Source organism: Pyxicephalus adspersus, chromosome 2, assembly GCF_032062135.1.
Source record: "Pyxicephalus adspersus chromosome 2, UCB_Pads_2.0, whole genome shotgun sequence".
Taxonomy (NCBI): Eukaryota; Metazoa; Chordata; class Amphibia; order Anura; family Pyxicephalidae; genus Pyxicephalus; species Pyxicephalus adspersus.
In genome coordinates this window covers 136,834,496-136,849,496 of record NC_092859.1, presented here as the reverse complement: position 1 = coordinate 136,849,496, position 15,001 = coordinate 136,834,496, and the positions used below count along the sequence as shown (strand labels likewise).

The 15,001-nt window shown below is 36.7% G+C and overlaps 1 protein-coding gene across 1 annotated transcript in view; it reads right to left on the bottom strand.

Annotated features, from left to right (window-relative positions):
- Window positions 1-15,001, bottom strand: part of ITGA11 (integrin subunit alpha 11) — a 104,752-nt gene that overhangs the window by 5,677 nt on the left and 84,074 nt on the right. Inside the window, exons 21-29 of the mRNA XM_072402577.1 lie at window positions 13,673-13,771; window positions 12,900-12,976; window positions 11,055-11,144; window positions 8,551-8,641; window positions 7,152-7,262; window positions 6,986-7,072; window positions 6,130-6,240; window positions 4,256-4,351; window positions 77-190 (exon numbers count right to left, since the gene is read on the bottom strand). Of these exons, the coding sequence (XP_072258678.1) occupies window positions 77-190; window positions 4,256-4,351; window positions 6,130-6,240; window positions 6,986-7,072; window positions 7,152-7,262; window positions 8,551-8,641; window positions 11,055-11,144; window positions 12,900-12,976; window positions 13,673-13,771 (876 nt within the window). The remainder of the gene's footprint in view (window positions 1-76; window positions 191-4,255; window positions 4,352-6,129; window positions 6,241-6,985; window positions 7,073-7,151; window positions 7,263-8,550; window positions 8,642-11,054; window positions 11,145-12,899; window positions 12,977-13,672; window positions 13,772-15,001) is intronic.

The window sequence follows — 15,001 nt, the reverse complement described above, 5'->3', positions numbered from 1 at the left end:
ATATATATATATATATATATACTATCATATTGACTTCAAAGGGAAATTGCGAAGTATATACTTTTAAACTATTTACCTTCCAAAGAGCCAGAACTAGAAGAGCCAATAGCAGCAGGCCACCTAAAGTGCTGCTTATTATTATCCATATAGGAACCTCCCATTCTTCCTGCTTGGAAATTTCCAGTATAACCTAGAGAATAAAAAGATGGAAACATTACTTTGTGGATTCTCTGACTTTAGATAATAAAAGAATGTGTAGCATGTATGTGTGTATATGTGTAAATTGTCCAATAGGTGGCAGCAGAGCTCTGTGTTATGCAATGCTCAATGTTCCCTATATGGAGTCAGAAGAAAAATACTAATTATTACTAAAATTACTCATTTATTATTATTTTTTATTTTGTTTTATAATTCTGTACATAATAGAAAGTAAACCATGTTCACTTTTCAAACTACATAATAGGGATATTGCTATATTGTTATGTTGCCTGCCCTAGAACTATAAAAGCGATAATGCATTGTAAAACAGTTTTAAAATAAATCTATTTAAAAAAAAAAAAACTTAATTAAAAAAATACATATTATACTCATACTAATATATATACTGCAAAATAAATGTTCTTGAAAACAATGTACTGCTTTTTTTTAAAAATCCAATGTATTGCATTCAATACAGTTATTTTGTATTGAATGCAATACAAATGGAATTTGAATTTCCCGCCCCGCTCGGCCGGGACGTACACACGTAACTCCCCCGGTGACTCATCAGATGCAGAAGCAGAAAGAAGACGGAGATCGTGGCGCTGAGCGGTGCGGGACCCCGGCGGAACAGGTAAGCGCTCTATTTACTAATCTTCCCTAGGTGTTGAGTGTGACTCGGGGTTACCACTTGTAGCAACTTTTTTCTACCCCGAGTCACACTCGGAGTTACCTCTAGGGAGGTTAATAAAAATTTAGGTGTACTTTATTTATAGGGAGCCCAATGGGATTCAATTTGGAGATTGCAGTCACAATGCTTTATGAGTGTTTGGGCCTGATACACTAAGACTCTCAAAGACTGATGTACACACATAAACAAACGCACACATATATACGCACATCAAACACACCCACCCACATACATATATATAAAACACAAATGCATACACACACACACACACACACACACATGCACACGCACACACACACACACGCGCACACACACACCTAGTTATTAGATGAGGTCTAATGAACACACATCCAACATTAGAAGAACGATGATTAGCATCAAGTAGGGTAGCGCAGTGTAGATTAGAGTAGGTCCTGCCCTAAAGAGTCTACCTTGTCGTGGTGGGCAGGCTTGTAATCATTTGGCGGAAAATGTGTCACAGAAAGGGAGACACATTCATTACCCGACAGTGACTTTCATTTTTGGCCAGATGATTAAACCAAAGGCCTCTTGATCAGGGCTGACACAAAATAGGATTCGTTTAACATACAGTAATAAACTTCTCAATATAACACTAAAGTAAAAATAAAAATCACATAAATTATTGCTTACTATGTTTTTTCTTTGTTCTTTTTTTAATTTGCTAAACTCTAAGCAAATATAAATTGCACAGATTACTAATTATTTATTTTTATTACTGATATTTATTAACCCCCCAGCATTCTAATTCTGTCCATATTTCCACGCATAAAGCGTTACATTTTATGCATGGAAATTTATTTTACATTGTAGGCCTATAACTCTTAGGCATAAATCACTGAAATATGTCCAATATTTAATAATAAACTTTAAATTAAAAAAAAACCTCAAAAATCTGTACAAAAAAAAAAATTGAAACCTGTCATGTAACTGTACAGTAGCATGTATAATATATAATAAAATAATTATATATATATAAATATATATATATATATTATAAAGATTTCTTTGTATTGGACTCAATACAGTTATTGAATCTAATACAAAATCATTTGAATTTCCCACTGCTGCTCCTGCTCGCACCAAAGTCACCGGGAAACCCCACAGAACGTCTCTGCAGACGCCGGCCGAAGATCGAAGAAAAAAGACCTGTCCCAAGGAGCTGCGGGGACCAGCAGGCCAACGGGGTGACGACAACTGAACAAGCTAAGTGGGTTGTTTTTTTTATGTTTTAGGCGACCCCGAGTGCGACTCGGGATTACTGCTGTATGCCGGCAAAATCTACCCCGAGTCACACTCTGGAATATTCCTAGGGGGTAAAAGCATGTGCCTTTGTTTTAAAGAATATACAGGGGAGGATAAAAAAAAGCCTATTTACCTGTTTTACCAGTCATTTGCCTTTATATTGTTTTTAGTATTATTTTAATGTGTGCATATAAACAAAGTGAATTTTCCATCAATCAAAGCTTTGTGCTATGCTTTAGGCCAGGTTCACACCTGCCTCTGCATTGTGCAATTCTGCAGGGCTCCCCACGACTGGCACCTTGCAAGCTGCTCGAACACTCATATAGCACCACTGGTTCTTAAAAAAACATTGTCCACACATATGACAGCTGGCAGCAATAAGCAGTATTAGTACCGATCACTGCCACCCCTATTTATTTACTATGGGGCTGCTGCAGGGAGAGGCTACATGTAGAGTTACCCCAGGAGGCAGTGATTGCTGGTGGGAGGAAGTGGTACACCCAGCACAATCTTACCACCAGTGTGAATTTAGTCTTAATGAATTCTCCTAGATATCTGTAAGCCCTGGTGTAGATATGAATAAATGAACACAATCTACATAACATGCATATGTATGCATTCCACCATACACAACATCTACTACTTACTTCTTATGGTATATTAAAAAAAAAAAATGAAAGAGTAACTACTAATAGCTACCATCTCAAAATATTACAGGTTCTATCACACATTTATTGAAGCAGGCAGCTATAGCACTCAAATTAGTCATACAAGTGCTTTACAGATAATTTACATTTATCGGACATATTTAGAAAGGTCTCCTGAAAAAAAGCATTCATTAAACTAGCTATTACAAATAGGCAGCAGCATATCATATTTAACTTGAGGTTACAGCTAACAAAGCTAACACAGGAAGGTAGGGTTGGTTATTTAACCTCCCTAGCAGTTCATTTCTTTCCAGTTTTATATGTTTTAAAAGCAGTACATTGTTTTTCATGAAAATTTAGTTTACAGTATAATATAATAGGATGAGTATAATAAAGTTTGAAACATATAATCATTTAAAAACAATAAATTGAATAAATTAAAAAAATCTATATATTTAACCCCCCTAGCGGTAATCCCGAGTGTGACTCGGGGTGGCTTTTACTTGCAAAAAGCGGTAATCCCAAATCACACTCGGGGCACCTTTAAGAGCCCCCCTTACCTTTGCCCCAAGCTCCAGCAGCGATCCGATGGTCCTGATGTGATGCCCGGGCGCCGGTCCGTCGGGGGGTGTGGCTAGGCGGGACATTTAAAAGCAGATTACTGTGTAATCTGCTTTTAAATACCACCCAGGTCCTGGCCACGCTGCTGCCCGCATCTCCAGAGAGATCAAAGCACAATGCAGGACTTCTAAATTGTGCTACACATCTCACTGCAGATGCCAGCAGCAATAGCAAATTCCGGGGGGTGACCAACCCCGGAATTTGCTATTGCTGCTGGCATCGCAATGAGATGTGAAGCACAATGCAGAAATCCTGCATTGTGCTTTGCATCTCTCTGGAGATACAAGCAGCAGCAGCTCTAGCGTCTGTGTGAGGCAGGGCAGGGAAATCCCCACTCACATCACCCCGGAGGATGAGTCATCTTCCGGTTGATGTGAGTGGGGATGTATGGGGGTGTGTCAGGGAGGGAAATTTAAAAGCAGATTACAATGTAATCTTGTTTTGCATCAAAAAACTGACAGAATTAGAACGCTTGGGGGGGTTAGGGACCTTAGAAGCACCAAAAAGGTACTTATGGACAGGTTGGAATACTAATCCCATAATCCAATCCAATCCATGAAACAGATTAGTAGAGAAATATTATGGGTAACAGTGCTGCTACAAATACCACTTACTGATGCCTGCTATAAAATGTATATTTGCTCATTCTTTAAGAATCAGTGCTGCAGTGTGTGTGTGGGGTGGGGGGGTTAGCAAGGTGCAAGCTGGCAGAAGCTGTAAAGCAATGCTTGTTTCTATGGCAGGGCTGAAACTTTCTCTAAACAGAAATTACAATACACAACATAAATGGCCGTAGTACACAAATTAAATGAATCAAATTCACAAACAGAATCACCTGGCGGGTGGGCTCCTCCTCTCGGAATATAAATGGACTCTGGAATTTCTGTTGTAATACAGCAATAGTCACCAAATTCACAGAGCGGAATTTAATCTGCAAGGAAAAAGGCAAAAGACATAAGATGTCTGGGTTTATTAGCAGAATAAAATAGAACTAAATGCTTGATGTCTAAATATGATACCCCATATACATCAGCTCTGGATTGTTTATGGTAATTTAATAAAATGATAATCTGCCCTTCTTCCATTTAGTTGTGAAGGGTGTGTGGATGGGGTTATCCAGCATTTCCCCTGCTATCCAGGAGGTAGCTTTTGACCCGAACTTCCACCTCCATCTCACAGATGAGTATTATAAAATAATGCAACCCCAACACCCTATAGACAAGAAGTCCAAAACCAAGCAAGGGATCTTGATAAAAGGAAACAAGTGGTATGTCTAAAGGGATGCAGGGGATGCATTGTTTTATAATATATTCAGCAATCAATAAGAGAAAGAAATTATTTATGATACTGAATGATTATTATCTCCCTTGAGAAGATTCTTATGATGCAATCTGTGGCACAGACAATACAGGTAGAGGAAGTGTTGTCACGGTATTAGATGTCTGCAAAACGTGACTCTGGAGACCTATTTCATTGTCACTATTAGAGAGACAACAATATAAAAAGTACTATAACAATTTTTTTTTTTATAGAAAACCAATGTGTTAACTAATGTGTATTGCCCTATACTATATTTTTTTTAAATTAATTTTGGTCTAAATAAAACAAAGATGCCCATTCCTGGAGCTGAAGGGCACTGTGGCAAGGGCTAGTGGAATAAGTTTAGGTGGTGATGGTAATAGATAATGGAGTCCATTTAATACTTATTAGCTGCTGGAGGAGATAACGGCAGTGAGGATGATGGTAATGTCTTTTGGTTATTCTGGGGCTGAGCTTTCTCCTGCACTTTAGTTTATATATATATTTTGTATTTATACAAAGATTAGCCCCACACGTTTGTGACAGACAATTTTAATCTCATACATTACAATTTAATCAGCCTATTGAACTAGATTGTTGGCTCTTGTGAGTAAAATTGAAAAATTTTCAACACACAACTCGTTAAAACGTACCTAACTTTTTCTCAACAGACTGAAAGTTTCAGTAGAATGACTTTGGGTAAAATAAAAATCACTGTCACTCAACAAGCCCTCCCCTCAGTTTTTCAATTTACAGAGTGGGTTGGAAGCCATATGAGGGCCCAACAATGATCCAAAGACATCACAATCCAAAAAAGATTGGCAAGCTTGTGGTGTGCAGCTAGCCTATCTTTATTTTGAAAATATCCCTCATTTTTTCTCTGTATTTTGCACCTTTTAGTACAAAACGTTTGAATGTTGTTAACCACTGGGATTTTAACAAACATAGTGGGAGTTCTTGCATGTCTCTAACAAAGACACCCCACCCCCTTTGACTCTTGAAAAAGCAGCCTGCACCTGAGTGGTCAATTTTTATATGGGGGTTCTGGCCATGAGTTTCACCCATGCCAACAAGCGGTTGTAATCGTGAGTGAGAGAAGATCACTGAAGATGGTCAATGCAACCACAAACCCAAGAATTCTTCAAAGTTGGAAAGAGTAATCTAACCGTAAAAATCCTCTAGTGAATCCTGATGTGCGTTTTTTCATCCATGCAACTTCATCTTTTGCTCTTAAAGGGGGTCTAAATGTAGAGAATCACTAACAATAATCACATAGAATTTATATGATCCCCCATAACTGTGCTGACGTAAACAAGAATACAATCCTCCATATAGGTCTCCATGAATTTTTCGTTTCTGCACTAATATGATAAATGGTCATACTCTCTTTATAAATCTTCTGTTCCTTACCGCTTGGAACGTTCGGGTCCATAATCTCCCATGCAGGGTGAGGGATGCTTCTTGATTGGAAGCCAGGCTCATAGTGCAATCAATGGATATGACATCTGAGTTACTGTGATTCTAGAATAAACCATGGATAATAAAAAAGAAAAAACATAAACCAAGATCATAAAAGCAATTCCAAGGCAGCAGAAATCTACAACATTTACATTTGTTCGCACAATAATACAAATTGACTATTACACTGGAATTACACCTACATTTATACACTGGATGAGGGTCTAGGGGAGTGTATGTCAAACAGGGCTCCTCCAGAGGTTGTTAGGGGTCCCTTTACCAATGAAGAATTTGGGGCTCTCAGGCACAGGTACCACTGACACCAATGATCTGTTTGGCTATCTGTAAAGGTGACATTCTTCCCGCTGGTCAGATATATAAGAATCATTCTTCCTACTAATCACCACCCTAATGTACGGTGAGCTGTGGATATAGAAGAGGTTTCCTGATTTATTTCAATGGGTTCCCCCTGGTAAAAAGGTTTAGAAACACTGGCCTAGCACCATGTCTGGAGCTTCAAAAGTTGCGATCTATTTGTACCTAAATATAATACCTGTACTGGTAGTACCATTGAAGCTTATGTGAGTTTGCTCCTATATAACACTGAGAGACAAAGAATACTGTGAAAGAGCCAAGTTTTGCCTGGGATATTGGCAAGACTCAATACTTTTACTACTGGTGTGGATTTCATCCAGTTGGGAAGCTGTTTTTGTCATTATTAAAGACTAAAAAATAAAAAAATAAAAACCATGTAATAACCTTAGTGTCATATTCCCAACCTTTCTTACAACAGGTCTATATGCATTACCAGCTGTGGTATGTGGCTGATGTCCTCTTCTGATGGCCTCCTACGGTAATCTGTGCTATTTCCCCAAACGTTACAGGTTTCATTTCCCTGAAATAAAAAAATCCCATTAGTGTTATGGGACCAACCAACAAGATGCTTCTTTTAATATTACAGCCGCATAAAGTACCTGGTCACTGGTAAGCTGTTGTAACAGGAACAGACGGTTGCCACCACGGGTAGCCACAGGTACAGTGATCTTTATTGTGACATCCTCAGGGAAGAAGCCCAGATTTTGTATCTGTAAAAAGCACACATGGCTTTACAGTAGATCCAGTGAACTTTTTTTGTGATGTATATAAAACAGCTACATACAATGAATGTTATCTATAATAAGGAGCACCTATCAGGCATGTCCAAAGTTGGCCCGGGGGGCCAATTGTGGCCCGTGTTCAGATTTCCATGCAGCCCGCAGCCTCTGTCATAAAACCAAGAATTAGTGGTCGGCCCCCACACATTTTTACCTTACCAAATCTGTCCCTCTTTGCAAAAAGTTTGGACACCCCGGACCTAAAGAGACAACTGTAAATAAATGCTATTGATGCTCTGGGTTGAGTGAAATGCGTAGGACAGAGCTTGCATGATGCATTACATGCTTGGTACACGTTTCATGTCCATTTTGGTTTTGTACTGTTTCTTTGATTTTGGATCTTAATAATTTGAAATTAATACATTGTGGAACAATCCACGCTATGATTTTATATATTGGTCTTACTGTAGAAGAATTTGTTCTCACATCCTGTCTTTAGTGAACCGGATCCAACCAAAGGGTTGTTTACTCCCATAAATGACACATCATCAATCTTTGTAGCTGGGTCATCTGGGCCCACTATTTTGTGTTCTTTTGTATATGACCATTAGTTTAACACTGTATTCTAAAGTTGTGGTGAGTGTCCTTTCTCTTCTATTTCGGTGGGGGTAACGGGACTGCTACATAAAATTCATCCAGAGATTTGATTAGAGATCATTTTTTTATGTTTTAATGAACATGTATTTATGATTATCACTGTATTTATTTTATATATTGTATAAGTTGTATCAGGATGTATATACCAACTGCTGGCTTTGATTGAGATATTAGGTTTTTTTGTTTATTATTCTAGAATAAACCATAGATAAAAAAGAAAAAAACAAACAAACCAAGATTACAAAAAAGACCATAGCAACATATTGGATGGGTAAACTCCACAACGTTTACATTTAGTCCCACAATAGTAAAAATTGACACGAATACCCTGCAATGCCACCAACATTTATAGATGGTTTCTCAACCAGGGCTCTGTGCAACCCTAGAGTTTCTTCAGAGGTTGCTGGGGGTTCCTTGAGCAATGAACAATTGGTGCCTCTTAGGTCAGTTACCATTGGTATTCAATGATCTTTTTGGCTATCTATAAGAATGATACTCTTCCCAATGACCAGTAATGTAGGAGGCATTGTTACCACTAAACACACCAATATACTGTAATTACTAATATAATATTGTAATTCTAGGAGGAGTTGAAGGGGTGATTTACATGGAGGTCACTTACCTTAAATGAGCAGTTGAATGGGGGCCCAATAGCATTGTATCTGTCAGCTGTTCCTTGGGATGTGATCTCATACTGCTCCAGGCTGGAGTGTCTGGGGTAGAAGAATGGTGTTGTTAGGAGAATTTTTAAAACAAAGTAATTATAGGACCCAAATACCATCTATCTGAGAGGTTTGTACTGACTTTTTCTGGTTGGCACATCTGCTAAGAAGGGATTCATTGGGAGACGGAACGTTAATTGGTTCCAACTCCATATTGAGTCTCAAATATTTCCTTGATGACAAACATGTGTCATAGTCCATAGATCATGTCCCACACATTAAGATTTAAAAACTTAGATTCTACCCATAACTAGAAGCTCTTCCACATATCCGGTCTGAAATGTGTGCAGGTTATAAAAGTGACTAATAATACGACTGGTGTGTCACATACACAGCCAGGCACCTCACTATGATTGCTCTCTGGCTTCTGATTAAAGCACATACTGTTCATTTCTGCACTTTGTGCATTCCCAGTCTCTGCTGTACTTGGAGGTCACCCAGAGTTTCTGAATTTCTGCTTCTTTGCATAACAACTGGAGCTAAAACAAACTAGAAAAGAGCTATCCAAATATGACACTTGTCTTATACAAAGGGTTTGATTTACTGAAACTGTAGCAGCTGCCCAATCAGATTCCCTGCTTAATTTAAAGTATGAAGAATGATTGTAATTGCACCATTTTTTTGTTTTTGTAAATCACACATGACAAACTGTATTTTTCTAATCTCAGTAGCTGCTACTTGAAATAAGCATCATTATTATCATTATTATTAATATTAATAATACGAATAATAAACAGGATATATATAGCACCAACATATTACGCAGTGCTGTACATTAAATCATTACAAGCAATATGATTTTCAAATTATTTTTTGGACTCTGAGAGGGAGTCCGAGGGTATTAGGTATATAATAAAAGCACAATTAATTTAGACAACATAACAATTACACTTTTAGACTGTTGGAGTATTGGCCATATGGTATCAGCTTGTCCATGATAGACACAATTGAGATCACACTTCTACAGAGTATTGAACAAATGGTAACTGCTCTTTACATAAAATATCATACTCCTGCAGAATGGTACTTGTTATATAGTATTAGTTCTCTGTCTAGAGGCAATATAAGTGTCATAATGCAGTCATCAACTCAGGCAACTAGAGAAGTATATCTTCTTACTCTTGTTTTCGTGTTCTTAACCAGGGTTCTTCCAGAGGTTGTTAGGGGTTCCTTGATGAACGAACAGTTTGTGACTCTCAGGTCAGTTTACCAGATTCCAATGATCTTTTTGGCTATATGTAAGGTTGACATTCTTTCCAATGGCCAACAATGTAAGAGACATTCTTCCCATGAGCCACTGGGCTAGTATATGATGAGCTATAGATTTAGTAATTATAGAAGGGGTTCCCTGAAATCCTGAAAGTTATTTCAAGAGATTGCCCCATGTTAAAAAGTATGAGAAACACTGGTCTATAGACTTATGGAGTATGGGTTATAAGAGATCATTTCTTTATAGAATTTATACGAATCAATAAATAATTTAATTGCATTATTTCTCTCTTTATTCAAAACATGGGAATCATACTTCTGTAGATTGGTAAAGTACAAATTATATGGTTTAATTTATTTACAGAATATTTAATAATCCTATTTCAATAAATTGCTGCAGTTTGAGTTGTATGTTATCATTCTCTCTCTATAGAATATATTAGAACCATAATACTTCTTAAGACTGATGGAGTTTATGAAATGATTTCTCTCTTTTTAGAATATAAAAATCATACTTCTATAGATTTTTGGAGTACTGAGTATATAGTATCAGCCCATAATTAACTAATAATCATACTTTTATTTTTATTATTCATTTGTATTGAGTCAACATGTTACGCAGCACTGTACATTAAAAAGGGGTGGCAAAGACAGACATATACTTCTATTGATTGCTGGAGTAGTTATTATTATATCAGCTCTGTATTTACAGATGATAATGGTTCTTACCTTTTTGTCCTATGTGCAGTAACCAATTACAGCCATTCAAATTTCAGATTACTGAAGGATTATTAATAATAATGATAAAAAATAATACAGTCTGTTAACCTATGTAAAATACAGTACAGTTCTAAATGAACCTTTCTGCTTCTTATTACAACAGTGGATGCCATCATATACTTATAAGAGCCTTGTGGGATTCCATCATTAAAATGATCAAGTATCTGATCCCAGATATTTTATTTATTGTTTGTGATAGGAATATAAAAGATCGCAACAAGTGTAATATAAAAAATTGAGGTCCTGATATATAATGGTAGCTAAAAGAAGTTGAAGGTGAATATAGATAAATATGTTGTGCAGAACTGACAGTTCTAACTGATACTTTTATACATGAGACCCTTGTAAAAAATACAATCAGGGATAAGAAGATACACACAAACATGAAATAAGATATGTAAAGGTGGCTATGTACCTGGTAAATAGGAGATCCGACTCATACTTGAGGTTGAAGTTCAGCAGAACCTCATTATCAGTGATTGTGCTCTCCAGTTCTTCACTGTCACTGTAAAGACACATGAAGTGATAAGGAATTAGTACCTACTCACCAAAGTGACTTTCCTTTTATCATATCATATTTTCATATCAATAAGGTAAAAAGTATTAAAAGTCTGCGGTTCAGCAAATTAGCCATGCAACTAGTATTTGCAAAAGTACAGAATACATATTTCCTCTTACTTTGTAGCTGTGCAGAAATTAAATAGTACACAGATCAGGCATGTTTATATGTACAATATACTAAATGAATAGCTAATAAATAACTAAACAAAAATGCAAAACGTTATGTGACCTTCAGAACTTGCACTTGGTACATCAATTATGGTGCCAGAATCTCAGACATAATTTTTGGTCTTAGCTGTTACTCTCGGGCCACGTACACACTTTAGAATTTTGTAGTTGGAAAGGATACTTTCCAATGACAAAAGACTGAAAGATTCATGAATGGGGGCTGTACATACAGCGTTGTTCTGCTCTATGGAGAGGGGAGGGGGAGAATGAGCGAGCGGCGGTGCATTCTCTACTCTTCCCTTGCATTACGATTGTTCATCATCCATTGATCCGTCAGGAGATGAGAATCAGATGGCGTATGTACGTAGACTTAGTATGTACAAGGCAGTACACCAACACAGTTCATGGCTATGTCAGTAGCATTTGCCACAACAGCTAGTTAGTCTGCCTTGATGTAGATTTATTCAGCCTTTAACAGCCCAATTTAAGTAAATTAGCAGGATTAGTACAGCTTGAACACATTTCATATAACAAAACAAATTTGATGTACAGACAGTGGTGCCAGTACATTACTCCCGTGTTCAACTTCTTTGGCTTTATCTTGATACCCATGGATGCCTTCAGAACAGACTCCATAAACTGATTAGTTTAGATAAGCCATTTTTGGGAAGACTGCCCCTATTATATTGATAATCAGCAAAGAATGCCCTTTACAGCGTTAGTCAAAATGCTGCCCTTCAAGATAGCTGGTGTCCTCCCGCCAAACGGTGATGAACCTGGAACTAGCCAGGCATCATCAGATGAGAGGCCAATCGTCAAAAGCTCATAAAAATGAGTGGTTTGGTAGATGAAATCTCACAGTAGCCAAATCTCTTAATCTTCCTAGCATGGATTAGAACATTAGAATACATTCTAGATGGCTGCTACCACAACAATTCTTTACTTAATTGTAATTTATTATCTGGAAGAATAAAAATAAAGAGTATTGATATGGATACATCAATATGGACATTTAGCTATATCAATATATCCATCAGATCATAAAGTGATTCTGTCACCAACCTTAAAAATGTAGGTCAACCACAGAAAAATATAATGCTTATATTTTAGTATTTTTGTATACTTTAAAAGTTTTTTTACTGATGTAAACTTGCTAACAAATTTAATTATTTTATAAAAATCTATTCCCTAATATTACTTCAAACATGGTGGCATCCATCTGTAGTCTTAGGGCTTTTAGATGTCTACACAAGGGAGAATTTTAGTACAATTAAATAAAGGCATAAAATGCATATATAATCTTAAGAGAAGATTGTTATTGAGTGATAATCTGGTGAGAGGGACTGGGAATGTACAGAGAACGTACTATCAAAGCAGAGACATCTGAAATCTAAAATTATAGCTTAGCAGAGTTGGGTTTCATAAACAAACATTGTCTGATTACAGTTGGCACACTTTCATCCTTACACCTTACTGCACTGAGAAAAGAGGCAAAGACCAAAATGAAGGGGAAATAAGAAATATACATTACCTGCTGGCTATTAAATGGATTTGCAGAGATGGAAGAAACACAGATTTGCTAAATTCGAAGTCTAGCCGAAAAGCCACCTGCAAGACAGATACACATAAACTGTGAGACAGAGATATATAAAACAGGGTCAACAATAGCTTCTGCAGATTGCACATCACATCATCTATAAACTTTCAATCATAACATATATATTGTATCACATCATCTATACACCCGCTATAGGATTCAAATCTTATAACAGGAACGGCTATGCGTTTTATCACTTGTATGGAGCTCTGTGGAAACAATCTATGTGCTGCGATAAATGTTTTTCTCTTTAACATCTTTTATGTTAGGATGCAGATTACAGGTGCAGTTTCACTTTTACTTGATAGAAATAAAATCAAACAGGAAAAAAAAACAGATTTGTCTTTAGATCTAGAAGCCCTGAAATAAATCTATAAACTATCCTATGGTGATATAGTGCACGGTTGAGTTTCTTGTGCTATGGATAAGATGTGACTTCAAACAAAAGAATGGATCTGCATGGATGGGGGGACAATACCTTATAACTAATAAAGCAATAACAAAACAAGTGAACTAGAAATCCGGTAACCCACAACAGCTTTCAGCAATTCTTATAATTAGGACACATGGAGCATTCATCATCTATTAAATACTTCATATACAATGCATACAATAGGTGACATGAACCTTGCTCACGGTGCAGATCATTGCCATACTCAGTTAAGAACTTCTAGTTATCCAGGTCTGAATTATAACTGTTTGCCTACCTTGGCCTTTGCTCTGAAGAATGGGAAGCTGACATTGCACATCTTGCTATATGGGATCCGATCATCATTCTTGCATTCAATCTTGATGTCTGATTCTTCCTGCAGAAAACACACACAATCAAATTATTGTTTTCTCTGTTTATGTGCAAATTCCCCTTACAAAAATCACATTATCTATGGGGCACAAAAGTCATTTTAGAGATGATTCAGTAATATTATTAACCATAAAGTTCTTTCTGAAAGCCTCAGAGAACTCTTTTGATTTTAGCATGATGATGCCTCACACGTAAAAATAAAGAGCCAGACCCTCCATGTCAAAGGTTTAGGTAAAACAAGTTCCACCCCCATAAATTATTGCTGGGATCCAATCTGAAACACTGAATTCAAATTATTTCCATTTAAAATGTAGGGGGTGTAGTTAATTTTTCATGTAAAAAAAATCTTTTTTTTTACTCATTTAGATTAAGAATTAATCACTTTTTGTGTCCCTTGTATATCATCTTTACCTGTAGCAACTGTTTGAATAAAGATCTAATGTTTGCCTGTTTAAATTTATAAATCAGAACAATAAATTCCATGGGCTGTTCTTACTTCTTCACATGACTGTAAATATTTTAATAATTTATTGCACTTTGGGGCTGGTGTCATAGAGTAACTAAAAGTAAACAAAGGCCTAACAATCTTCCGTCCATTTCAGGGATAGATGATGGAATGGAGAGAACAGCCACACCGAATATTTGTTAGAAATCCAAATCCAGTACTGATCCATTGGCAGTACAAGAAGAATGAAATTCTCTGCAATAGTCCTGTGCAGATTAATTTTCTCCATTACACTTTTTCTGCCATTATCTCAGCAGAAAATTTATAGTTTTTTAATCATGATTAGTGTAGTATTTGTCAGTTTTCCTGACACATGCTTGGGGGTATGTATCGCTGTTAGACAATTTCAGATCAGTTTGGGGTAATATTAGACAGCTGGTTGGCCAGGAGGTCACATACTAAGCAGAGATTTAAAAATATTATCTAGATCTGAACATAATAGCTAAGGCCTAAAACACACATGCAGGAACAATTGGTCTGATTTATTTCTGACCAATCAATCAGTCAGATGTCCCGAAACATGAGCTAAACGTCTTTGAAATTTTGCCCTTTCAATATTATTTCTGTCTGTAATATTATATTGAAATTATAACTGGATATGATCAATAGGTGGTGCCTATGATTGTGATGTATGGACTTTTTAATGATAAAGTTTGATTATTCCTTGTATGTTTGAGGACCAAAAAAAATGGATGCTTTATATCAGCTGGCTGTGGAAAATACTTCTGG